The following is a 27,898-nucleotide window of genomic DNA, read 5'->3' as shown; positions in this document are numbered from 1 at the left end:
TTACAGTTCTATTCCATTACAGCCATATTCCATTACAGTGAACCAAACATGATGTTAGAATCTAAGGAAGAAATATTGTGACGCAGTCATGAGCAAGCAGTCTAAGTAAGCCCGATTATTAAATGCATGAGAGCAACATCCATTTTGAATTGGAGTAGTCGGTCAAATTAATCATAAATAATTAATTTCATGAACTTTGGATATGGTAAAAATTTATACATTTGACTGTCAAATTTGAATTTCATATTTTTCTATACAGTAAATATTGGTGTTGTTTTTACTTGAACAATATAGCCGACCAAAAGGAAACAAAACCCACGACGCCAACCGTAATGCAGACCAAATCCAATACCCTTTCTTTCCTTTGATTCTCTTCTTTCCTCTTCCTTTTCCTCTCTTGGAATTCCTCGTATTTTACTTTCCCTTCATTTCCCTCCCCTCTTTTCCTCCTCCCCTGCTCTATCACCCCTTCCAAAATGACTACACTCTCCTTCCCATTCAACCCTTTCCCTTCCATGTCCTCCATTACCATGCACACTTCCCTCACGTGCATTTCCCCTCCTTCTTTTCCGCAGCACGTGACCACTACCCCACACTCTACCAACTCTTTGGATGATCCTCGCCCTTCATCTCCTGCTGTCACTGTCCCAAACCGCACCTGCACATCACCTGTTAACCAGTGCCGCTGCACCGAAACCGCTCTCCTACTCGACAAGTTCACCGCCTTCTTCCGGGTCGGGTTGATAACGATCCAGCTTGAACTCAAGTTCTCTTCCAAATGTTTTAGCCAGGCTTCATCTTGACTGCCACCGAGATACTTTACCGGCGTCGAAGCCGAATCTTTCGGGTCAAGTAAATCCACCCGGAACGGGGAACACAAAAACCAGCTGCTTGACGTGTCCATTTCTTCGACTTTAGAATAAATAATCTGGTTTTGATAATAAACATCAACGGCAAAGATTAATTCCGTTGGCAGAGTGCAAGAGTTGACGTCCAGCTTCAACGGTTGGAGATCGGGGAAGGGGAAAGAATCGGAGAAGAATGAGCGGTGGCCGGAGGGGAAAGTAGAGATGATTTGTTGAAGACGTGGATGGTTGAGGGACGGCCAAGTGGAAGAACAAATGTTAAACCAGAGAATATCATCGGTGGAGAGGGCGTGTAATTGAGAGGAAACGCAGGCGAGGGAGGCGAGGGAAGGGCCGTCGAGTAGGGCGAGGATGTGGGATTGGAAGATGTCAGGATGGAGGGCGGAGATTGGGGTGTTGCCGCCTTGATGAAGGGGCAGGGATGTTGTGGAATTCATTTGCTTTCTCTATTTGTTGTTTTAAGAGAGAGAGGGGAATTGGGTTTTATAGGGGGGATTCAATGTGGTAAAAAGAAGTGAAATTTTGGGTAATTCAATGGGAGTCAAACACGGACCATTCCCAAATATCTCTTCTCCATTCAAATAATGGAAATTTTGAATATATCAACGTCTTACCTTCTTTGGTTTCCATTTCTTTTTTGTCCTTACATTATTTAATATTTTTATTATTTTCTTAGGTAAATAAATAAATTTAGGAATTCATTCATCTGACTTTTACAAAGGATAGGACAGCCAGGTGGCAGCAGCAAAACCCTGTTGGGTTGACTACAAGAGGGAGAAGACAGGATAAAAAGTCTTGAGCCGGCTGCTGAATTAAATTACAATTCTAATTAATATTTAGATTTGATAAACATGCAAGTTTTCAACTATGAGGATTTCCTGATTTTTAAGACAATTATTATTTACTCCACTTAATTTAAATGTCGTGTTCAAATTCTCACTTCCCTTTTTTCTTTTTGAAAAGAAGTTTATTCCTCTTTAAAATAAAATAAATAGAGATAGGAGACAAACGAAGTTAAAACTTTATTTATATTTATATCTGAATTGTTGAGTCCACTACCATTATCACTAAAGTAAAAGGGTTTTAATTTTCACAATAATCCCCCAACTCTTCTTTTTCAATGCAAGTGTGCTGCTTTGTCAAAAATCATAATTATTAGATGTAACGGGAACAGTATCAACATGGTACCATCTTAATCACTCTTTTTTTTTTTTTTTTTTTTTTTACATATAATGCATATTCCAATCGCTTTTGCTTATCATCTTCTCTTGATCTAGTGAAGTCTTTATTAAAAATAATAATATTAATTAGTGGGAGACAAACCAATTCGTCAAAGAAATAATATAAAATGTGGAAAAGAAGTGTGATTAATTAATTAATTAACCCTCTTTAGAGTCTACGAACCCAAAAAAAAAAAAGTCTACAGAGAACCCCATCTTTGTTCAGCTAAACCTTTGAATTTGATTTGTTTTTGTTAGTTATATAACAAACCAATTGACTAATATATGAAAGAGGGATTTTATTTCCAGAGAATCATCAACAACAAATTGTTATTAAAAAAGTATTCTCAATTATTAATATAATAAAACAAGATGGAATTAATTTGAAAGTTTATATATACAAGCAATTAAATTAACCAAAATCTGGGAAGAAAATAGATAGTGGAGGGTGGTTGAAGATAATCAAGGCGATGAATGCACTTGAGAGTAGACTTTTAAGTTTTCAAGTGGTTGATAATGAAAGCAACCGCCGTGCTGGAAGACCTGCACTTTGCTATTGCCACCAACCATCAACCATGCACGCTCTTCCACTTACTCTCAAAAGGGGTGGGGGTTGTTTCATTTACATCACCCTTTTTCAAATCATTCAGGAAATTCTTACAATATTTCCCATTTCATAAAACTCTATTTTATATTTTGACTTTAGTTAACATAATCAATCAATATGAGATAAGTTAAAATCAAATAATTTTTTTTTTTAAAAAAGCAAAAAAATTTCTTTAACTTTTTGCTTTCCACAATAATGTCCATGAGGAAAAAATTTATTTAATATAAATCATCTATTATAAACAATGCTTTCAAAATTAAAAATTAAATAAATGGTTAAATCAATCAGGCCACCGATTTACGGTTCATTCGGTTTAATTAAATAAATTATTAAAAATATAAAAAAAATCCCAATCAATCGACTTTTTAGTTTGATTTGATTAATCTATACTGATTCTCAGATCAACCAATCCGATACCTCTCTCTAAACAAATACCTCAACCAATCTTTTCCGATTCAAACAACCATGGTTGTAAAATATGTGTTGAATAGAGTGGTAAAAAACATTGCACTTAAGAGAAAACTCAACTTAAAATACAATAAACAAATAAATTCTTAACAATAAAGTATGTCAAGTCCTTATTTGTCATTCTACACAAACAATTAATGCAATCAGCCAATTGCCAAGCCAAACAAGGTCATAGGCTATTAAAATTTTAAAAATAAAAGTTAATAATTTTATTTAAATTATTTAATTATAATTCATACATTTCTCGGGATTTCAGAAAATTTATTTGATACAGAGCAAATAGAGCTTTTTAAACGAATGTTGCCTTGCCTTTGCGTCTGCATTCTTTCATTGCTTGGTTCGGTTGCCTTGCCTTCGCGTCTGCTGCTACTCCCTGTTTCTAGGAGATAACACACCATGGACTCCACATTATCCCCCAATATGCTGTACGCTTCTATTGCCTGCAGATAACTGAATCCCATTGACAACACCAATTCCCACTGCTCAGAACTTGCTCTTTCGAACCCTCCACTTTTATTAAAAACAACGGTTCTTAGTCAAAAGAAAAAATTTTAAATTATTTTGTAAGAACTTTTCAAGGAGACGTTTTACAATTCTTAAAACGTTGGGAAGAATCAGAAGTAGGAAAAGTCTAAAAAGGACAACTAATTAATCAAATAAGTACTCCTAAAGATCTTTTAAAAGGATTAACAAATATTCTAAAAACAGAATTTTGTAGTTATTTTGATAAAAAAGATCAAGATAGTATAGCTAGTTATACCTTGTCAAAAATTAAATTAGGTAATATTAGATATCTAGAAGAATTTTCTAAAAAATTTCTTCATGAATATCAAAAATTAAAAAATGAAAATATAGAATTTTGGAAAAATCAATATTTTCATAAATTACCCCCGCCATGGGATGAGATATGTATAAAAAAATATATGTCTTATTTAGATAAACATAGTAAAGAATCAGGAATAGCAAAAGAAAATATAGATTCTATAGGAAATAGAATTAATTTTGCAAGAGAAAGAATAACTCTACATTGTCTACAAACTAAAGCGGCTAAACAAGTAAATAATAAATTAATTTATAGTCATTGTACAAAAATTCTAAAAAATGAATGGGAATTTGGATGTAAAACAACACGTCCAGATACTTATAAAAAACATAGAAAGAAAAATAGAAAATATAAATTTATTAGGTGAAAACCAGGAAATAAAAAATATACTGGTAATAATAAAAAGAAAAAATTTGTTAGGAAAAAACCTTCTAAAAAATCTAAAAAACAGATATATAAATGTTTTATTTGTGATGAAGAAGGCTATATAGCACCAAACTGTCCTAATAAAGGAAAAAGTGCTAAAAAGATGATTAAAAGTCTTGAAGAACAAGATTTAGAAATTTGTTATGAAGAGGAAATAAATCCTGAAGAAATATTATATGAGTTAATATCAGAAACAGATTCTGATTCAGATAAAGAAGAATATATATTTATGTTTAATGTAGGAAGTAGTTCTAAAAATCAATTAGAAGAAATTCCTAAGTCTGAACAACAAGACATAAAATTAGGAAATTTGATTGGAGAAGAAAAAGACTTTTCTGATGAAATGATAGAAAAAATAAATAAAAATCACATTTCTAAAGAAGAAATATATAAAATATCTAAGTTTAAAATATGGAGTCAAAGACATATAGAAAAGATTAGTGGCAACACAGTCGCTAAGGATACTAGAGGAGGATTAACAGAAATTTCATTATTTACCAAAGAAAAAATTTAAGAGGATTAAAAAGAAATACCCTCAAGTCAGAAATATACATTTAGGTATAATTATGATAACAATTAGAGCTTTATTTAGAAAAGGACATGATATACCTATCATAGCAGTTTTATTAGATAAAAGATTTGAAAACCCGATAAAAGCACTTATTAGAGGAATACAGTCTAATTTACATACCGGTGTAATAAGATTTAAGGTTAAACCAAACTATTTTATATCTATTACAGACCCTCTAATAAAAGAGTGTTTATGTTTAAGAATTCAGCCAAAAATTCTGAAATAAGTGATTTAGCAGAAGATCTAGCAATAAGTTGGATTTCTATTAATGAATATACCAACACGACAGAAGTAGAAATTAAAGAAATTAATAATAAAATAATTGAGTTATTTGAACCCAATAAATTTACTACAGAGATACAACCAAAATTACTACATCTAAAAGATCTGTCAATACCAAAAGATTGGATGATTGATAGAATAAGTGGTACTAGTACTTCAAAACCCGTAAGTACTATAGAATATATGTCATCTGGAGATAGACTATATTTTAAAAATAATACTATAACAAATACAAATGATAATTTAGTTCTACCTTCTAATACTCAAATAAAAGAAGAAGAAGATAATATTAGTACAAATTCAACAACACCGATAGGTATGAAAACAGTTCAAATACCTATTTTTCCTACTGAACCTAGCAGAAATTCTAGAAATACTAGAATGGAAGAAATACAGTTTACTACTATTATTCAACAAATGAAAATAGGAAAAAATGATATTATTACATTTTCAAATTTCTAACCTAGGAAATATTATACATATATAGAAATTACACTTCAATTTAGAGACTATAAAACATTTTCTTTGCATGCTTTATTAGATACTGGAGCTACCACAAGTAGTTGTAGAGAAAATGCCATTCCTGTAGAAAAATGAGAATTAATGAAAAACCCAATCAGAGCTATAGGAATTGATGGTAAAGAAACCATAATCCAATTTAAAGCTAAAAATATACCAATTTACATAAATAATGTAAGATTTGTAATTCCTAAAAGATTGTGTTTTCCTGAAATGCATGGAGACATATTATTAGAAAATAATTTTATATATCATCATCTACCGTTTTCTATAGATAGAAATTTAGTAATATTATCAACAGAAAAAACTTCTGTCGAAATACCTTTAATAGAAAACCATAAATTTGTATGTGATAAAGGATTTAGGCCAATAAGAAAAGAACAAATCAAACAACTAGAAACAAATCATTGGTTGTTTAAAATTCTAGAAAATAATTTTAGTGAAGAACCATCAAACAACTTAATTATCTTTGATACCAATTACAAGACTATTATCTTTGAGTGCAGAAGATGGATATTTTATTAAAAGGAAATATTTTTACAAGGAAAGGTTGTTTACAGAGAGAATACTGAAAGTAAAAGGAAAGATTTCTAAAACTATTTTTCGATGCCCTGTTTAAGCTCTTTATATTACTATTTATAGTAAAATTTCTAAACTCTATTTGATTTTTCTTCAATCCCGCACAGTGTTTCTGATAAGGATGAATTTATTGTTGCCTCCACGTATGTTGTCAGTTGTCTTTGTCATATCTTCGTTCGTACATGGATGCCTTGAATTTTTGTTTACCGCCAATCATGAAAATCAGCTTGAAAGTCTTCTTAACTTTTCACGTGGTCTTTGTTTTGTCTTTATCCTTCTTGGATGTTGTCCAGGTTCCATGTTTCTATTTCATCCAGGCGTAAAGATTCTGGTGATAGTCTTGGTGAATTCTAATATTCCCACGTGTTCTTGATTTCTTCAATTATTTTTGAAGGGAAATCGTCTATTTCCATATCTGTTATTTTCTTTAGTAGTTGTATGGATTCTTCGTCTCTTGATTTTTGAATCATGCTGTTTTTATCAACTACTATTCTTCTTCCATCGGTAGATAGTTTGTATGTTTGATCTTGAAGTACATGTCGAGCTGTTGACATTAAATCAATTCCGGCTTGAATTTGAAAATATTTTGGATTATTGTAACACTTGTCAATGGTTTTGGTCAAGTGTTTTTTATCTTTTTTGGCTGCTGATAAATAAGGACTATCAAACATTCGTTGAATAATCCATATTTGATATGGTTGATAAAATCGCTCTTTTTCAGCAATTCCAATAAGACTACTTATTTGGATATAAAAATAGTAATAAAAATCATCTTGATATACTAAAAGTGACAATATAGCTTTTATAATAGCAGGAAAATCTTTTAATAGGTGAAAAGAAAAGTTTTGTACTACATTTCTCTAACGAAACCCCATTCAATACTGTTTATATCGAATGGTTCATGATCTAATCTGAATTTTATAGTAGGAATTTCTTCCCGTATATCATTTAAATAAACATATGATTATAAAAAGTATTTAGAAAAAACTTTTTTATAATGAGTCTGTTGGTTGCAGATAATTTTATTAATTTTTTCTGGTAGTATTTTCCTAGCTTTATTATATAAACATATTCTAAACATTTTATTCATAATGGGACTATTTGTTCCTTTATGAATAAAGTATTGAAATATATCAATAAGATTATTTATCTCATTGATATTTGTATACTCAATTTCGAGTTCTTCCCAATCTCTATATAAAACAGCTTTTAGTAATAAATCATGTGCTTCGTTTTCTTTAGTTGTTTTTTCAACTAAAAATTGTGAAAACTTTGTAAGAGCTCGTCTAAAATTTGCTCTTTGTTCTAAAATATGAGTTTTCCATATTTCATTAATGTATTTATAAATTTCACTTGGTAGGCCTGGATTATAAATATCTTTTATTTCTGGAATTTGTTGTTGTTTCAACAAATTTTCTGCTCCTTTTATAACTTCAGAATAACTGGCTTGATATGCTGAATTCGGATCTTGAGACCAAGGAGATTGAATTATTCTTTTTGAAGGGTATTCGTTTACCATTCTTGATGCATATGATGAAGGAGATCCAGTTGGTTGTCTTACCATTGGATAAGGAACATAATATCCTTCATTAGGATAGAATCCTGTTAATATAGGAGTAAATCCCTGATTGGGAGTCAATCCTTGATTGGGAGTAAATCCTTGATTAGGATTTATCTGCTTTCCTTTGTTGGGTTTTTTATGGACAGTAGTCCATTCCCCGACTTGTTCTAGAGGTTTTTTATTTCTATCCATAAGGCCTGCTAAGATAATCAGCAATAATATTATCAGTATTTTTGACATATAAAACTTCAAAATTGAAACTACATAAATCATTGTACCATCTAATTCTTCTTGGTACACTTTCTAAACTATTATTAGTCAGAAATTGTTTGACTGCCTAGTTGTCAATTTTTATAATAAAATTTTCAGATGCTAAATATATGAGAAAGGTTTTTATTGCCTTTTTAATAGCTAATAATTCTTTTTTCATATATAGCATAATTAACTTCATTTGATTTAAATTTTCCAGAACTATATCAACATATTAGTTCTTCGTTTTTTACTGTTTTAGCTTTTAAAATACATCCCCAATAATTTTGTGATGCATCAGTTTCTAAAATTAATCTATCACCTTGTTTTGGTAAACTGACTTTTGGGGTATAATTTATTTCTGATTTTATATTTTTAATAATTTTTGAATTTTCTTTAGACCAGCTAAAAATTTTATCCTTTTTTAATTTTTCATATAAGTTCCCTATTTTTTCAGATAAGTTAGGAAAGAAGTTTCTTCCATAATTAACTATTCCTAAAAATTGTTGAAGTTGTTTTTGATCTTTAATTTCTTCAGAAAATTCTTTTATTTTTACTGTAATATGATCTTGTAGTTTAAGACCATCAGCAGATAGATTTAAACCTAAAAATTCTATTTCTGTTTTTTCTAATTCTATTTTCTTAGGGCTCAAGATAATTCCATGTTTTATGAATTCTTGAGAGATAATATTTAAATGTTTTTTTATGTTTTTCCAGTGTTTCTGAAAATATTAATATATCGTCTATATAAACTACACAAAATTTTTTATATTTATTAAATATAGAATCCATCCATCTTTGAAAGATTTGAGGTGCATTACATAATCCAAATGGCATAACTCTCCATTGATAATGACCATTAGGTGCACTAAAGGCTGTTAATGGTTTAGATTCATCAGTTAGCATTATTTGCCAAAATCCTGATTTACAATCGAATTTACTGAAGTATTTTGCATGTTTAGCTTGATTAATCAAAACATCTTTTTGTGGAATAAAATATCCATAAAAATAGTGTTTTGATTTAGTCTTTTATAATTAATTACCATCCTAGCTTTTCTTGTTTTTATTTCAGCATGGTTTCTTACCATAAAGGCTGGATTTGAGTGTAGACTATTAGTTTTTTCTATTAATCCTTTTTTCCAATAATTCTTTGATTTGTATATCAAATTCATCTATATCTTGTTTAGTATCGATCATAGGTTTGATTCTAATTATTTTATTAGGATTCTTTAATTTTATTTCACAATATCTTGGACTATTTTCCCATAATTTTAATAGTTCTTCACTAAAATTATTTTCTAGAATTTTAAACAACCAATGATTTGTTTCTAGTTGTTTGATTTATTCTTTTCTTATTGGTCTAAATCCTTTATCACATACAAATTTATGGTTTTCTATTAAATGTATTTCTACAGAAGTTTTTTCTGTTGATAATATTACTAAATTTCTATCTATAGAAAACAGTAAATGATGATATATAAAATTATTTCCTAATAATATGTCTCCATGCATTTCAAGAAAACACAATATTTTAGGAATTATAAATCTTACATTATTTATGTAAATTGGTATATTTCTAGCTTTAAATTGGATTATGGTTTCTTTACCATCAATTCCTATAGCTCTGATTGAGTTTTTCATTAATTCTCATTTTTCTACAGGAATGGCATTTTCTCTACAACTACTTGTGGTAACTCCAGTATCTAATAAAGCATGCAAAGAATATGTTTTATAGTCTCTAAATTGAAGTGTAATTTCTATATATGTATTATATTTTCTAGGTTGGAAATTTGAAAATATAATAATATCATTTTTTCCTATTTTCATTTGTTGAATAATAGTAGTAGATTGTATTTCTTCCATTCTAGTATTTCTAAAATTTCTACTAGGTTCAGTAGGGAAAATAGGTATTTGAACTGTTTTCATACCTATTGGTGTTATCGAATTTGTACTAACATTATCTTCTTCCTCCTCTATTTGAGAATTAGAAGGTAAAACTAAATTATCTTTTGTATTTGTTATAGCATTATTTTTAAAATATAGTCTATCTCCAGATGACATATATTCTATAGTACTTACAGGTTTTGAAGTACTAGTACCACTTATTCTATCAATCATCCAATCTTTTGGTATTGACAGATCTTTTAGATGTAATAATTTTAGTTGTATTTCTGTAGTAAATTTATTGGGTTCAAATAACTCAATTATTTTATTATTAATTTCTTTAATTTCTACTTCTGCCGTGTTGGTATATTCATTAATAGAAGTCCAACTTATTGCTAGATCTTCTGCTAAATCACTTATTTCAGAATTTTTTGTCTGAATTCTTAAATATAAACACTCTTTTATTAGAGGGTCTGTAATGGATATAAAATAGTTTGGTTTAACCTTAAATCCTATCACACCAATATGTAAATTAGACTATATTCCTCCAATAAGTGCTTTTATCGGGTTTTCAAATCTTTTATCTAATAAAACTGCTATGATAGGTATATCATGTCCTTTTCTAAATAAAGCTCTAATTGTTATCATAATTATACCTAAATGTATATTTCTGACTTGAAAGTATTTCTTTTTAATCCTCTTAATTTTTTCTTTGGTAAATAATGAAATTTCTGTTAATCCTCCTCTAGTATCCTTAGCGACTGTGTTGCCACTAATCTTTTCTATATGTCTTTGACTCCATATTTTAAACTTAGATATTTTATATATTTCTTCTTTAGAAATGTGATTTTTATTTATTTTTCTATCATTTCATCAGAAAAGTCTTTTTTCTCCAATCAAATTTCCTAATTTTATTTCTTGTTGTTCAGACTTAAGGAATTTCTTCTAATTGATTTTTAGAACTACTTCCTACATTAACATAAATATAATTCTTCTTCATCTGAATCAGAATCTGTTTCTAATATTAACTCATATAATATTTCTTCAAGATTTATTTCCTCTTCATAACAAATTTCTAAATATTGTTCTTCAAGACTTTTAATCATCTTTTTAACACTTTTTCCTTTATTAGGACAATTTGGTGCTATATGGCCTTCTTCATCACAAATAAAACATTTACATATCTATTTTTTAGATTTTTTAAAAGGTTTTTTCCTAACAAATTTTTTCTTTTTATTATTACCAGTATATTTTTTATTTCCTGGTTTCCACCTAATAAATTTATATTTTCTATTTTTCTTTCTATGTTTTTTATAAGTATTAAGACGTGTTGTTTTACATCCAAATTCCCATTCATTTTGCTGCTTTCACTCAGCATTACCTTACATATTAGATTTTCAGATCTTTGCAATACGTACTAGCTCCAAACGATGATGGTTCCGCAGTTGAAGCACACTCCACATGCATCTTAAACTTGTCATTCCCAAGGTACTCAGCTCGTGAAGCTTCCATCACCATTCACTCGATTTCCTTCTCAGTAAGTTCCAGATCAGAGTAGAACCGCCCCTCCGCCAGGAGTGCCTGTTGGTATGCAGTTTAATTAACAAATGACAGCTTATGTTAATAACCTATCACATTCCTAAACACAGACAAACTAATTCCAAATTATCAAAAATACTTGCATTATCAATCTGTTGGTCTTGTTGAGCTTTAATAGCATCCTTGACTTGATCCTTGTCCACATTAGTCTGCAACCACAAATACGGTTTCATATTCTAATTTATTCTCCATATTCACAGTTGACAATTTTTTTGCCATCAAACCCTTGCATACAAATTCAGTGTCACAAAATGATATATCTCAAAGCAATATAGCATTGTTCTAACTTCTAACCAAGGAACAAAGAAGCAACAAAGCAGAAAAAAGAATGTAGACAAACCCCTTGAAGACAGCTAAATCCAAGCCCAGCGCCAATTGTCAAACGACGTGGGTCAACAAGTGAATTGTAATGATTCCCATGATGGTAGCTAAGCCTTATGGGAGGTGTGTCAGTATTATAGCTTCCATGAAATATGTTGATAGGTTCTGCATCAAATAAATTTTGGTTCAGTCAAGGTAAGAAGATGGTCAAAGAAAAAAAAAACAAACTAAATCAATATTAGAAACATCAATCAAGGATATCACCTATGCTGTAGGAGTAGATATGAATAGGTCTGTTATACATTTCTGATAAGGCTTGAATCTCCACATTGTTCCCATAGACCTACATTCCCAGATACAAGAAATAGATGCTTTAACCATAATACAAAAATGCATGGTTAGTATTTTCAAATTTGATTAATTGAAACACTTGTAATCTTGGCTATGCAATAATCCACAGAACAAAATATGAGTAATAATCCACTTGTAATCTATATGCATATGATGCTAAAGCCAGTTTCACGCAAGAACATTAAAGATCGTATAAAACGTTATAGCCTCGTTATACCTTATCTATTCTTTTCCTCTTACAATAAGATGTAAAGCCTTCTGTTATAAACTGAGAAAAGTGATCTCTCTCTCGCTCCTGGATGAACATATAAAGGTAAAGCATACATCAGAGAATACTCCAAATTATGTCATTCAAGCACCTCAAAACTAAATATATGAACACCCCAAAAAAAGAAACCATAAAAAGAAAATGAAATCATATAATCCTTTGAAACAAACTAAAAACATTACAATGATCCAAAATAGCGCATGGATATGTTTAACCACATCCAAATATTTAATCTAGCTTATAGACAATAACTAGTAGAAAACATGCCAACCCAAACAAAGAGACAAGACAATCCCGTGATCTTAGTGCCAACAACAGTACTATCCTATAAGGGGTTTGGTGAACATGTTCTCAAGGAACATTTCAACATGTTACAAAAGATTCAACATGTTACAAGAGGATGTATGCCAAAGATGTCTCATCTCAGTTGCATTTCAATGAACCCAGTTACTTTCATACATCCTCAAAACCTAAGCTTTGATCGTACTCATCGGACAGATTGAAGGCAGAGACAGTCCTATATTACCAAACATATAGAGAAAGTTCTATGACCTCCCTAGAAAGCCAAACCTCTATCCTCTAATTATGCTCAAAACTCTAAGCTAACTAATCACACTATAATCATATAACAGAATTTATGGCACAGTACTTTGATTTATTTTTATTTTTTAATTTACTGGAGTAAAACTGGAATATTTAGCCTTCTTTTTTACTTTTGGCATGCCAGATAAATGAAACCTTAACCCTCTACTCATCTTTTTTCTTTGATTTTCTACTCATCTCCCACATCTTGGAAATACATATCTCCTTACCATGCAGTTAACTAAACTTATAATCCCATGCAGATAAATACATTATTAGAAAACTCCTTCAGCAGTTATCATTGGACTCTATTTCCAAACAAAAAGAAACAGCAATCACTAAGTTACATGTTCTCTTTTCTCGGAATAATTCAAGGTTTTCTGTTTTTAAGGAAACATCCACCAAACTGTTCCACTCGGTTTAAAATTAACATGCGTCTTAGATCGACCATCTAGGACCTACAACGTAGCAATAACATCCTATGGTTCATTATGTTTCAAAAACAGGATTCAAGTATGAGATATTAATACCATGTAGTCAATGCACATTTGACGAATCAAATGATAAGCTTCAAAGTCCCCATACACTTGATCAGCAACAGCTCCGAAGAGGCAGTTCCCATCTTCTAGCATCCGTTTGACTTCTAAACCTATTGCTAGTCTAATATCAATTTCAAATTGCCGCTCCCTTTCCTGGATCAGATACAACAAACCAGCAGAAGTTAATCCACGTTTAAAAAAAATACCCCAAGCATTAACTTCAGGTCAAACTTTTTCAGCAAGAATACTAAACCTACAGAACATTCTTCAAACAAGATAAACAATATAATTTAAAAATTCAGCATAAAAACCTTACGATACAAATGGATAAATAATACCGTTTAAAGTAAACCAGGGCAATCATTCAAAAAAGAAACAGTACAATAGCATAAAATGCTAATACTTATTGCATGCCAATTATATGAAAATTTCCATACTAGATGATTTTCCACCATAAGAAAATGAAGTATGAAACACAAAGGATTTGATTATCCAGAATAAAGAACTTACAGCATCACCATATGAGGATACAAAGCATGGGCTTTGTTCATCAGCACTATTGTAACCCTCATTCTCACTATGAGATCTAGGAGAAGAAGGCCTTGACTCAGATGGTGAGGTTCTTGTAGAAACGATGGGCCAGGCAACAGCTCTTCTAGATGATCCAGCACGAACAGGATTTGAGCTTCCTGAGGCAAATCTTCTTGAATTTAAATTTTCTGATGAAGGTTTAGGTGGTGGAGCAGGAGGTGGAGGAGGATGAGAACTTCTGCTGCCAATTGGGGAGGGTTCACCACTTGAAACTTCGGTTTCAGAAGCAACTTTTTCACCTGAATTATCCATCATATCACATGAACCCAAGGCAGCAAGAGTGTTCACTTTCTCAGCCTCAGCAATTGCATCACTTGAAGTTTCATTCCGATCATTTCGCAAATATTCTACCAAAGGATCATCTTTCACACCCTTATTCTCACTACTCCTGGAACACTCTAAATGCTCATCTGAAGCAACTAGTTCTGACACTTCCTCATTAACCTCCCCATCTTTTGCAGCTGAAGGAACTTGATGAGTAAAAAAAAACAGATGGTCCGGGCAAGGAAGAAGAGCGGCTCAGATTCAAAGAAGAGCTGCCAGTGGAACCTCTTTGAACCAAAATGCGAGTCATAGCTTTTGATGATAACTATTCTCAGTGAGATACTCTGTCCTAATTCTTCCCTTCAAAACCCCTTAAATTTAGAAATTCAAAACCCTACTCATAGGTTTGTCGCGAGTTCTTGCCTTGGGCACAGTAACGCCAATCCCTTGGCTGAAGGATTTCTTCCAGCCCAGCACGTTCACCACATCAAGAAACAATCTCTGCATTCCCCTGACAAGTCTCATGAGACCCAGACCTCGAACTTTAAACAATAAAACCCTCAAATTACTCGAAATATTGTACCCAGAAAAATTCCCAAAAGCGCCCAAGCTGCAACCAACAACCATCCAAAATTTCCAAGAAAATATCAACCAAAGACTGAAAACTTTATCAGCCAAGAACATTGTTTGGTTTCCAAGACGAGGTAGGAAATTTTTAAGATCATCTTATGAACCAAAAACCCTTTGTTACATACCACATAATTAAAGTAAATAAGAAAAAAAAAACAAGGATTCATTGAAAGGGAGGGACCTAATAAACTAATTTGGCTTCCTGGTTAGAACCAAAATGTTGTCTAAAATTAAAATACTCGAAAGCTTCTCGTTTCTTTATATTTTCCTACCATTTCTTAGACCAATCAAGCAGGCAAAATGGCAACAACATAATAAAATAAACTCCAAAACAGAAAATAATCAAATACCTCACCAACGACCAAGAAAGACCCAGAAGTCAAAAACCGAATAATATTTTTTTAGAGAGAGAGAGAGAGAGATGCAATATAACCATGAAATAGTAGAAACCCAACTTTGACTGAGCAAGAAATAAAAGGAAAAGGGAAAAATCACCTGCAAAGGAAGGAGGAGAGGAGGTTTGGAGACCCAGCTAAAATCTGCAAAATAAGAGATGAATACAAAAAAATAAAAAATAGGGGGGGATGGGGTATTAGGTCGTATGTTAGGGTTTTTGAATAAAGGCGAGGCCGAAAAGAAGATAACTTGAAGGCAAAGGAGAGTATTTAGCGAGAGAAAAGAGAGAGGAAGAAAGCAAACAAAGGAAAAATGGAAATTGAAAATGTTGTTTCTTCTTTTATTGATAGAGAGAGAAAATGGGATAGATTAGAAAGGAGGTGTCGGATCGGAGGCAAGACCACCGTTTGGGGAAAGTGATGACGCGGACGACGTGCTGGCTCCTCCCTCATGAATTCCACACGTGCCTACTTGGCTTACTCTGCTGTCGTGGAACACGTGTGAAAATTACGAGAGTGACGTGGCTACTAATGATCGGGTAACTTCTCTTTTCCGTGTCAGGCGAGCTAGTGACATCAAACCTTCTCTTCCGGCGGATATTAAATCTGTTTTTTTTTTTTATCTTGCACTGTTTTTATTAAAATATAATATATTTATTAAGATGTGATTATGGCCATTTTTATTAAATTATTATTATTTTTAAAATGAATAATTTTTATTTTTTATCAGTAAATTTTTTAAATGCTACTTGATTAGATATTATTTATAAATCTAAAGATAAAATTTTAATTGATATATAATTATAATACTAATTAAGATGGTTAGAGTTTTATTTTATCCATATGCTATTTTATCTTAAAAATATAATTGACTTGTAATATAAAAAAGTTGTCTTATGGTTTAATTATTAATTATTGTTAGTTTAATTAAAATGCTATAAAATTTCTTTTGTATCCATGTTTGTTTGATTGTTGAATGAATTTGTTTAATTATTAATTATATTCCTAATTCAATTAACAAGTTGTCTTATGAATTTAATTAGTCAATCAGTAATTAAGTAGTATAAGATTTCTTTCATATTCATGTGAATTTCTTTTATTATTTTAATTTTATACTAAAATATCAATTTAATAAGATAATCATATTTTGTAAATACCAATTTAGTTAGTTTGATTATTATAATTTAATCTAAATTAATAATATAATGAAAATAAAATATATTTTTCAAATGAACAATTCTCATAAAAACAGCACTGAAGCAAAGGCAAAAGAAAAGGGCAATGAAAGCAGTGAGTTTGGTATCTACAAAACTCCATCCTGGAAAACAAAATTCATCCAAAAATAAACTTTATTTTAGATAAAGGTACAATAATAAAACGTGGGATGGCAAATTTGTTTTCCCAATTTTCTTTGCCCTTTTTTTTATGCTATATCTTATTTATAAATTTAAATTTATAGATAATTCTTTTTCTATTGTTGTATATTATATTATAATTATTTTTAAATATCAATTTGATAATATTATGAAAAATAAAGGATATTCTCTTCGATTCAAAAGTTTTTCTAAACTTATGTTATATTATTATAGGTAAACTATAACTTACAATAAATATGTTATAAGTTATATATTAATAAGTAAATATATGATGTTTCAATAAATTTATAAACTCATAATATAATAATTCATCAAAAGTGGTTATTAAAATTATTGAAAGATCAAAATACTATTTTAAATAATATAATAATTAATAATAAACATGGTGGTAAAATGGTACTTAAAAGTGTTTTGACTTATATTTAGCAACAATTAAAACTCTTGCAAGACATCCGTTCAGTATAAATTCAAACTCTATTACCTCATCCTTATCTTGTTAGATACCCATTTAACACATATTCAAATTGTGTCCATCCCTACCCCAAATAGTGTATAAAAAAAGTGTTTAAAAGTGAAATCCCGTTTTTAATCAAAGTTACATTTCTTTTTACATATAAAATGATATAAAAAATAATAATAAAAGTAATGGGCAAATATTCAAATTGAAATGTAAGATTAAGAAAGAAAGACACACCAATAAGATTACCTTTATGTACTTGAAAATAAGAAATTACCAATCTTGAAAATGTTTAAAATCCAAAATATATATATATTTATATTCCAAAAATGAAATTGTACATTTATCATAAAAAATGTAAAATTACGCGAATCAATTTGGAATAACTATTGAAATGCTCAATTAAACTAAATCGCTAACAACGTTCACGCTTAATATGATAATTAAATTGAAATTGAATTTTTTCTAGTAGCTTGTAATGTAATATATCTGGATGATACCCCTATAATCTTTACCATAAGCAAAATCAGCATGAAGTTCAAACAATCCCAGAGCTGTGAACAAATGCACTACGTTTATGAAAACAAATAATGCTAAGATTTTCCCAGGAAAGAACACAATGTTGTGATGAAGTAGATCTATGGAATGCCTCATGCTTAACCCATGTGAAAACAACACTCTTCCACTTGCAAATTAAAAATTGAAAATGACAGTAGGAAAAATACACATTTATAGCACCACAAAGGGATGTTGTTGGCATGACATGTTATCAAATTTCATTTCATCAGATCTGTTTTTCAGGTGTGTAAATCAAACTCTTCCAAAAATAAAAGAAATTTATGCTTGTCCCTCCTCTTCATGCTTTACAAGCCGCTCTAAATAGCTAAGGCCTTTGTTCTACATGTAACAGTATTTTGAAAATCCCTGAATGGGGAAGAATGAATTTGAAGGTGGTATTTTTATATGCTATTCAACAAACCCAAATCTTAAGGCTTCAAGTTTCAAAAATAAGGAAATCAATAGTGTGCTTACAACAACAACTATCGACACCTTCATTTATGGCCGAACCCTCCATCCACGCTCAGCAAGTGCTTCACGCACCTGACTTGCTGCTTCTGCCGTGTCGTTGAGGGGAGGATAGCTCCAGCTTTCTGCAATCTAAAAGACAACCAGGGAATTAATTCATATAATTAATACCGGAAGAGCTTCCGTTACTCAATATAATCCAGTTATAAAGGTCGAAAGAGCAGAAAATTGGTTAGGAACTAGGTTCAGCTCAATCTCGTGGTTAGCTGTAAATGTAACTTCATCCAGTCTTGTGAAACTGTGTCTAACGGTAAAGGGATGGAATAAAAGTAAATGAAAGGATGCCATTGAATATTTACTTACATCTTCAGAACCTGTAAATGGCCGAACCACACCTCGTTCCCTTAAAGATTTATGGAAGTCCGATAGTTTCCATTTACAACGCTCAGGCCCCATAACATAGACAGGTTTCCTGCATGGAACCAAAAGTGGATTCTAACTCCGAATTTCACACAATAAAATAAATAATCCAGAGGGTTCAACATGTTCAACAATATCAGTAAAGAATGATCGTACCCAGTACTGCAAGCCTCGCTTATCAGACTAACCGAGTCTGCTGTGACGACAAAAGCATCTGCCCAAGCTAAATGCCCCATATGTGGATTTGGTTCTGAAGATAGATATATAAATCTCATTAAATACAATCTATACTTCACTTGTAAACTAAATTTAATCAACTGAATATACCTTGACCGCCCCAGATGTAAACTTTTGGATTATCAGCAAATTCTTTCACAATAATCTTTGATACCTGTCAGCCAAGTTGATGGTAAAAACTACATAATCTTAGTCATCATAGAAGAAAAGAAAGAAATTATGAGTGAATTGTCATTTATTAAAACCTTTTCAGGCGTCCTACTGGAGAAGGATATTCGGACAGTGCCACAGCTTGAAAGGATATTGAGAAGATAAGCAGTTAGCTGCTTTGCAAGATCTGCACCATATCGACAGTGGCCTGCAGAGAAAACCAGAAAGCAGATGAACATACAAATAAAACATTAAAGCATAGGGTTAAAAGAAATAGCAGAGGGAAAAAACAAAAAAGAATCTTCATTTGAGTATCTAATTACACCAAAATCCAGGTATTTATTGGAGATTAAGAGAAAAATTGACCATGCTCCAAGTCATTCTTATTTCCTTTTCAAGGAAAAATAAAATAACCAAAAACTACAACCTAAGCGAAGTTCATGAAGAATTACCACCATGTAAAATGTTCAGCATCATGAAATTTTATATATAAAGCAAAAAAAAGGAGGATGAAGAGACCAAGTTTGAATATTATTTGCAAAGTGGCAACCATAAAGACTATGATCAGACAAATCAAATGTACAAATCCATAAGAGAAAAAAGCAAGCTCCAAATATGGTGGGGCAGGCTGTAAAAACAAGTCTCAAAGCAAGATGAAAAGTTACTTGTAGGCCAGCCAATGTTAACCACTAGTAAGGGCTTTGGCAGAGGTGCAAACTCATCATGCCATGCAGCAGCTGTGCTGCGAAGTGTAGCTGAATCAATTTGATGTAGAGCTCCCAAAGTGAGTATCTGATGTAAAAAGTTGACAACAAACCTATCTTCAGCAGTAGATAGAAACTAAAAGTTTAACCAAAAGCTAGAGTTCCTACAAGTACGCAAATAGTAGTAATATAGATTGACAATACATACCACATGCCTATCAGGAGGTTCACGCGGAGTAATCCACCTGTGAAGAAACTGAGGAACCTGTTCTTGAGCTTGAGGAGTTAATGGATAGAAGTCATGACGAGGGGTGATCACCAAATCAAACCTATTCAACTGTGACCTAGGATGTTGTATCTGCAACGTAAGGAAATTGCAAAAACTGATATTTAGATATAGAACAACCAAATAATGCTATCATAATCTGGAAACATGCCAAACAAGTTAAATAACAATATGCAACAAAAAATCCAATTTATGTTAAGATATAAGATCAAAAGCAACTAAGGATGGCATAAGAACAAGGAGAGAGTAAGATAGACTGTAGATACCACAGAGATGCAAGATTGAGAGAGAGAACTTTGCAAATAAACACTTAAGCGGCTTTCTAGAGCATGATTCTTTTCAGTAATGCAAATTTCAATCTTCATTATTTCTAGTAAACTCATTCTAAGTTCATCATAAAGCCTAGGAATGTATGAATTGAGACATGACACATTGATTATATCACCATAATGGAGCAGGAGGTAACTTTTTCCTCTTTTTCCAGCATACTCGTAAATAGAAAATAAAGGTGACCCATGCTAGGAAGGATAAAAGTAGAAACCAAATTAAGGCCCATTACAAACCTGAATGACAAAAACATTCTCCGAGGCCAAACGTCTTATAGAACTTGCAACTGAAATGGTGTCTCTTCCTGATGCAACAACTAGCAAAGGACCATCCCTAGAAAAAAAACCCATCAAACCATCAGTAAGTACCAGACGAAATAATCAGCATGCAACAAAAGATACCAAATTTTATACTGTAATCAGTCAAATATGGATTCAAATTATCAAGAAAAGTAATAAAAAACCAGCATTTACAATCATTCAAGTGTGAACCAGGTTTCATGAAATTCCTCCAAATCCTAAGAAAGTATACTGAACCTTTCTGCAACCCGACGGTGACTATGCTATATAAACATGCTATCTAGGCTTAACAACTATAAGCATATTCGATAACCAGATGTTGAAGTACTTTTCAAAAGTCTGGCGAGCCATGGTTACGATCTGCTTAACATCAGCTTCTAAAACAGAAGCCAAGCCAACACTTCCACCACCATGTTCTAGAGGTAAAGGCACATAATTCCTCCCTCGGGAGTAAATTTGAATGAACTGGATGAGATAATCCAATTTTTGGTGAAGACTAACTGGAAGCCAAAGAAGCCACTCGTTTATCCCTCCTCTTGGCCTCGTAACTCGCTGCGTATCAGTACAACGGATAATCAATTAATAAAATAGTAATAATTTAGAGATCAATAGTAACTAAGAACCTTTTTTTTTTACCCAGCAATCGTTTTGTCAAATTTATAGTAACTAAGAAGAATAGAGTAACCCTAGAAATCAATAGAGCAAAGCTATAAAGATTCAGATAAGGGGTGAAATGAAATGGAGTTACATAAATAACATGCTTGTCGTATAAGCCGAGAGCTCGGACCAACCCGATACTCTGATTCTCGGATCCAGGGTAGCCGTTGCCGATGATGACGGCGCGTCTGATAACGCTGTAGGCGCCGCCTTCGAAGATCTCCGGCACTCCTATGGTGGGGCTGGGAGGTTCCGGAAGGCGTATTGGTCTCATTAGAAATTGGAGTAAAAGATTGTAATAATGAATTATAATAAGAAATATACTAAATAGAAATTGAGTAATTGAGGAAGAAGAAGAAAAGAGAAAGTCGAAGATGGCTTTGTTGTTGGCTGAGGCAGGCAACTGGCAACTACAAGTCGCCAGGTAGTTTCCTTTCCTTTCTTTTACTTCAATTTGTTTTTTAATTTTCTTTTAAATAAAATTTATTTTTAAACTCCTCTAACTATTAACTTTTTCAATTTAATCACTCAAATTTACAAAATTAAATATTTTAGTTGCAATTAATTCAATAACAAAAAGTTTAACTTGAGTATTTTTATTAACCTAACAAATTTTATGATATCAATGATCAAATTTGTTAAATTTTTAAATTTAAGACTAAATAAGTGATGATTACTCTTATAATTTATTCTTTTTCTTACAAAAGGACTCTTTGATAATTTTTTTCAAATATATGATGTAACAAAATATTTAACACAAATTTACGGGGATGTCAATTGTTTAGCAACTATTTTAATAAATTAATTTGTATATTACATGTTATTTTATTCGTTTAATATTTAATTAATTTTTTAAATTTAAATTTTTTAATTATATTAATTAATATAAAATAATATTTTTATTTGAATTATTGAATATTGTTAGAATATATTAAGTAACAATTCAAATATTATAATAAAAAATTTTTAAAAAATAATTAAAGTTTTTTTAACATTTTCAATCTACAATATAATTTTACTTTAGATATATTAACGTAAAACAACATTATTCAAAATAATAATTAAGTTACCTAATTAACTCTGATATTAATTAAATAATAATTAATATACTTAGAATTCTATTTAAATAATAACTTTATTTTACATCAATAAATTTAACACCAACTTTTATTTAGTCAAAAATTGTTAAGGTAAATTATAATTATATTTATTACAACTTTTTTCCCTTGAGTTTTATTCTTTTGCCTTTCCATCGCATTCTCAACCTCTCCGCCACTTTTTCAACTGCTCACATCATCCCACTGCCACTAGCATGTCTCTTCATAGTCTCAGTCATCCTCTAACTCATCTTCTATGTTCCTAAAGCATTCTATCAGGGTTTTTTTATTAATATAATTTTTAAAAAAAATACTAAAATAGTATAGGAAAAAATTAACGATGGAAATGGTATGGACCAGGGTGGTGCCGCCTATGGCAATGGCGTGACCACCCTGGGTCCCACTAATTTTGCCATTTTCTGTTAAAAAGAAAAAAAAATTAAAAACAAAAAAAATGAAGCAAAAAAAAAAGCTGAGTGGCACTGGTGGTGGGCCTGCCACAAGCGGCGCCTGTGTGCCAGTGCCAGAGGCGACACTGATGGTGCCAGTGCCAGAGGCGGCACCGTGAAAAGACCCCTCATGCACGGGCATTTTGTATTTTTCTGTGTTTGAGACCATATATTATGGTCCCCTAACTCATTTTGGGAAGAAAGAAGGAGAAGAAGAAAAGAAAGAAGAGAAGAAGAAGAAGGAGAAACAGGCGGCATTGGTGAGGGAAGAAAAAAGAAAAAGAGAAGGAAAAGAAGAGGGAGGGAAGGAAAAATAAAACAAAAAGAAGGAAAAAAAAGGGTAATTTTTTTTAAGTAAGTAATTTATTTATTTTAGGTGTTATTATTATTGTGGATTGATTTTGATTTAATTTATAAATTTATTTTTTTGCAATGTGTTATTTGGTTAAAAAGAGATATTAAGATATGTTTGTATTTATTTTATATTTTCATTCATTTCTAATTTATTTTTAATTTTTATTGAAGTAAAAAAGCCTATGTATGTTATGTGTAAAGAACGTTTTATTACTATTATTTTATTTAATTTATTTGTTAAGTGTGTTTTAGGTTGATTTTTTTTATTTTTTTATTTTTTATGTGATGGGGTTTTATACTATTTTACAAAAATAGTATAAAAAATAAAATATTAAAAAATATATCTTAATAAAAAAATAAAATACGAAAAGAAATAAAATATAAAAAAATAATTTTTTTTGGGAAAGTGGTGCTGGCGGGTTTTTTTAAAATAATATAAAAAATAAAATATAAAAATAGTTTATTTTAAAAATAAAATCCAAAAATTTAAATAATACAAACAAAGGGACAAATTAGGGTTATTTACTAAATTAATATAAAAAACACTAAAATAATACATTTGAAACATTATGTACTAAAATAATATAAAAAAATAAAATACGAAAATAGTATATTTTAAAAAATAAAATCCGAAAATATTAAAAATACAAACAAATGGCCAAAATCAGGATTATTTATTAAATTAATATAAAAAACACTAAAATAATACATTTGAAACATTATGTACGAAAAAATATAAAAAATAAAATACGAAAATAATATATTTTAAAAAATAAAATCTGAAAATATTAAAAATACAAACAAAGGGCCAAAATCAGGGTTATTTACTAAATTAATATAAAAACACTAAAATAATAATTTAAAATATTATGTACTAAAATAATATAAAAAATAAAATACGAAAATAGTATATTTTTAAAAATAAAATCCAAAAATTTTAAAAATACAAACAAATGGCCAAAATCAGGGGTATTTACTAAATTAATATAAAAACACTAAAATAATACATTTGAAATATTATGTACTAAAATAATATAAAAAATAAAATACGAAAATAGTATATTTTTAAAAATAAAATCCGAAAATTTTAAAAATACAAACAAAGGGCCAAAATCAGGGTTATTTTCTAAATTAATATAAAAACACTAAAATAATACATTTGAAACATTATGTACTAAAATAATACAAAAAATAAAATACAAAAATAATATATTTTTAAAAATAAAATTTGAGAATTTTAAAAATACAAACAAAAGGACAAATTTAAAGTTATTTACTAAATTAATATAAAAAAATACTAAAATAATACATTTAAAACATTATGTACTAAAATAATATAAAAAAATAATATACGAAAATAATATATTTTTAAAAATAAAATCTGGGAATTTTAAAAATACAAACAAAAAGAAAAATTTAGGGTTATTTACTAAATTAATATAAAAAACACTAAAATAATATATTTAAAACATTATGTACTAAAATAATGTAAAAAAAATAAAATAAGAAAATAGTATATTTTTAAAAATAAAATCCGAAAATTTTAAAAATACAAACAAATGGCCAAAATCAGGATGATTTACTAGATTAATATAAAAACACTAAAATAATACATTTAAAACATTATGTACTAAAATAATATAAAAAATAAAATACGAAAATAGTATATTTTTAAAAATACAAACAAAAGGATAAAATTAGGGTTATTTACTAAATTAATATAAAAAACACTAAAATAATACATTTGAAACATTATATACTAAAATAATATAAAAAATAAAATATGAAAATAATATATTTTAAAAAATAAGATCCAAAAATTTTAAAAATTTTAAAAATTTTAAAAATTTTAAAAATATGAAAATTTTTATTTCCCAATGAATTTAATTAATTACATATTATAATATATTTAAAATAATATAGAACAACTTATCATGTGTTTTTAATTATTATTGCATCACTGAAATTATTATTAAATAAAAAATAAATTAAATTAAAATATATTGAACTACATGCCGGGTGTATTAAATATATTATATTTTAAACCAAAATATTTTACTTATTAAATATTTTAAATTATAATAAAAATATTTGTATTTGAGTTGGATATATTTATTTTTTTAATGTAGTATAGCAAAAAATATGTTGTCAAAAAAGCTATTTGATATTTTTTTGTAATTAAAAGCAATATATAAAATTTAGTTATTCTAATAAATATTTAAAATCCATCAAACATTAAAATTAATAACCGAAATTTATTTTGAAATTGCAGGCATCGCAATGGCTTCATTGATCAATAAGGATCTTGCTTACATATGTGACACAGTTAATAATATGGTAAAATATTGTTATTTGTTAATCACGGGTTCTATTAAAAAAAGATCTATATAATTTAAGCAAATAAATTATGTTATTATAACTATTTTCTGTAATTTAACACTGTCAGGACTCGTACCGGTATTAAGAGGCCAGGTGAATGGCTTAGGATATTCTCCGGATGCACGACTGATGCCCTACTTGGAGCTAGCTGGATTCGAGTTAGCAGCATTGACCCGGACGTTCGATTTGCGGTACGATTTAATATCCGCATTGGTTAAGCGTTGGCGCCCGGAGACCCACACTTTTCATTTGCCGTGTGGGGAGTGCACTGTCACTCTGGAGGATGTTGCATTGCAGTTTGGGCTCCCAATCGACAGGAATGCCGTCATGGGTGTAAGTGCGATAGCTGAGTCGGCTGCACTTTGTTATAGCCTACTAAGAGCCTCGCCTGGCGATGATGAGTCCAATTTTTCGGAGTTGAAATTTACATGGCTGAAAGCAAATTTTGAGCATTTATCAGTTAATGCCATTGAAGAAGAGTTGATGTGCGCAGCTTGAGCGTACGTTATGCACATTATAGGGGGTGTACTGATGCCCAATTCGAAAAACAACAAGGTTCATCTTCAATATTTACCTCTATTAGCTGATTTGTGTAATGTTCGTTCGTATAGTTGGGGTTCCACAGTTCTAGCTATGTTGTATCATAAGCTTTGTCGGACGACAAAGCCTAACGCCGTAGACATAGGCGGATGCCTTGTATTGTTGCAGTCATGGGCTTTTTATCGGATGTCATTCTTGGCATCGGTTAGTCACCAACCATACGTATTTCCACTAGTTAACAGGTGATAAAATTTAACTTGTTATTAATTGACAATTTCTTTATAATGATACTATTCTAACGATACTATATTTACTTGAAAATTGTTTTCGTACATGGAGTATTTATCCAGGTATCGGGAGGTCGTACACTGTCCCGATATATCGTTTGATGATTGAACAACATGCAGGGGAAGGGGTAAACTATTCAAATATTCGTGACATGTAATTACTTTGTATATCTTACGCGAACCGTGTTAAATTTTAGCCATGGTATTAATCGTGCAGTTTATATGGATGCCATATCGTAGACCAGAAATTGCAGCTATTATACCTTCGTCTGCCTACGTTCATTCTCAATCGTGGTGCACTAACGCACCAATTATCAGTTTCAATGTAGTCGAGTGGTACCACGGGGATCAAGTACTACGACAGTTTGGTTGCATCCAGTATATCCCGGATCTGCCAATACAGGTGGGGAAGGTTCACAGCATCAACAAGAGAGGGAAACATGGAATACATTGGGGGGTTGTGCACCGAAATTTGTTGCGGTGTGGGATATCGGATGGGTCGAAGACCTCAGATGGATATGTCTTCCGATTCGCAACCATCGTTAGAGTACATACAATGGTACTCTAGTATGGGGAAGCCTATACTTGGTAGGCAATCGACTATAGTCCCCTCGCACGTGCAACGACATGAGGCATAGCAGCTAGTGGCTGATATAGAGCCCGATCCACAGTCAGATCCCGAGTCCGAGTCCGAGCGATCTTATTCACATTCGGCTGATACTTCTTATAATCCAGATTTGCCGGCTCATGACTATTTCTTGGGCTCATCAGGGGGCAGATACCATTACGGGTTTGATATCTTTGGGTCGTATCCACTGCAGTACAGCACTTCTCCCAGCCCATATCCACCGCAGTATAGCACACCCCCGGCCCGTAACCACCGCAGTACTCCACTCCCCTTGGGTTGTATCCACCGTAGCATGGCACTACTCCCGGCTCCAGTTTATCGATGCCATTCGAGCCATATGATTTTTCTTCCATGTATCAGACACACTCACCCTAGACTAAAGAGGAAGTTGGTGGTCGCAATTACCCACAACGTGAACGTCGACCTCCGTAGAAATATACCCCGAGAACCATACCATCGAACCATCAATTTTAGGGGTTTGTTGGGTTTTGATATTAAAAAGTTTGTACTTTTTAGTATATATTTAATTAGATTAATTGCAACTTTGAAAAGTGGAACAAAATTTGACCATAACGTAAATTAGATTAATTTGGACATTTTGAACATTTAAACACTAAAACTTGTAACAAA

General features: G+C 30.8%; 4 protein-coding genes across 11 annotated transcripts; 1 reads left to right on the top strand and 3 right to left on the bottom strand.

The window, feature by feature from the left end:
- Positions 1 to 158: 158 nt before the first annotated feature.
- Positions 159 to 1,369, bottom strand: LOC121232200 (F-box protein At2g27310). The gene has a single exon (XM_041117745.1). It carries the CDS (start codon positions 1,301 to 1,303, stop codon positions 278 to 280), a length of 1,026 nt encoding a protein of 341 aa, XP_040973679.1. The 5' UTR covers positions 1,304 to 1,369; the 3' UTR covers positions 159 to 277.
- A 2,060-nt stretch (positions 1,370 to 3,429) lies between these two features.
- On the bottom strand, positions 3,430 to 16,159 carry LOC107954126 (OVARIAN TUMOR DOMAIN-containing deubiquitinating enzyme 6). Of its 8 annotated transcripts, none has more exons than XR_005930487.1 (9): positions 15,696 to 16,045; positions 14,226 to 15,180; positions 13,707 to 13,868; positions 12,544 to 12,621; positions 12,240 to 12,318; positions 11,995 to 12,140; positions 11,738 to 11,803; positions 11,437 to 11,636; positions 3,430 to 3,611 (listed from the first exon to the last, which is right to left on the bottom strand). XR_005930487.1 is itself a non-coding variant. In XM_041117742.1 (8 exons), the coding sequence occupies exons 2-8, from the start codon at positions 14,559 to 14,561 to the stop codon at positions 11,574 to 11,576; spliced, it is 930 nt and encodes a 309-aa protein (XP_040973676.1). In that variant the 5' UTR covers positions 14,562 to 15,180; positions 15,696 to 16,047; the 3' UTR covers positions 11,179 to 11,573. The 8 variants fall into 8 exon arrangements, 2 of the variants coding, with proteins under 2 accessions (XP_040973676.1, XP_040973678.1); XR_005930488.1 differs by lacking the exon at positions 3,430 to 3,611 and adding an exon at positions 5,590 to 5,846; XR_005930489.1 differs by lacking the exon at positions 3,430 to 3,611 and adding an exon at positions 7,850 to 8,122 and having other exon boundaries at positions 11,474 to 11,636; positions 15,696 to 16,048.
- A 2,019-nt stretch (positions 16,160 to 18,178) lies between these two features.
- On the bottom strand, positions 18,179 to 21,974 carry LOC121232199 (mitochondrial fission protein ELM1). Its single transcript, XM_041117741.1, has 10 exons — positions 21,626 to 21,974; positions 21,206 to 21,429; positions 20,815 to 20,911; positions 20,174 to 20,323; positions 19,927 to 20,053; positions 19,357 to 19,469; positions 19,202 to 19,265; positions 19,031 to 19,124; positions 18,818 to 18,926; positions 18,179 to 18,586 (listed from the first exon to the last, which is right to left on the bottom strand). Exons 1-10 carry the CDS (start codon positions 21,806 to 21,808, stop codon positions 18,485 to 18,487), a joined length of 1,263 nt encoding a protein of 420 aa, XP_040973675.1. The 5' UTR covers positions 21,809 to 21,974; the 3' UTR covers positions 18,179 to 18,484.
- A 3,740-nt stretch (positions 21,975 to 25,714) lies between these two features.
- Positions 25,715 to 27,208, top strand: LOC121203671 (serine/threonine-protein phosphatase 7 long form homolog). The gene is made up of 4 exons (XM_041074106.1): positions 25,715 to 25,799; positions 25,881 to 26,298; positions 26,425 to 26,557; positions 26,858 to 27,208. Exons 1-4 carry the CDS (start codon positions 25,715 to 25,717, stop codon positions 27,206 to 27,208), a joined length of 987 nt encoding a protein of 328 aa, XP_040930040.1.
- Positions 27,209 to 27,898: the final 690 nt, after the last annotated feature.

The sequence above is a fragment of the Gossypium hirsutum genome, chromosome A07 (assembly GCF_007990345.1).
Source record: "Gossypium hirsutum isolate 1008001.06 chromosome A07, Gossypium_hirsutum_v2.1, whole genome shotgun sequence".
Classification (NCBI taxonomy): domain Eukaryota; kingdom Viridiplantae; phylum Streptophyta; class Magnoliopsida; order Malvales; family Malvaceae; genus Gossypium; species Gossypium hirsutum.
This window is presented reverse-complemented; position numbering and strand designations above follow the sequence as displayed.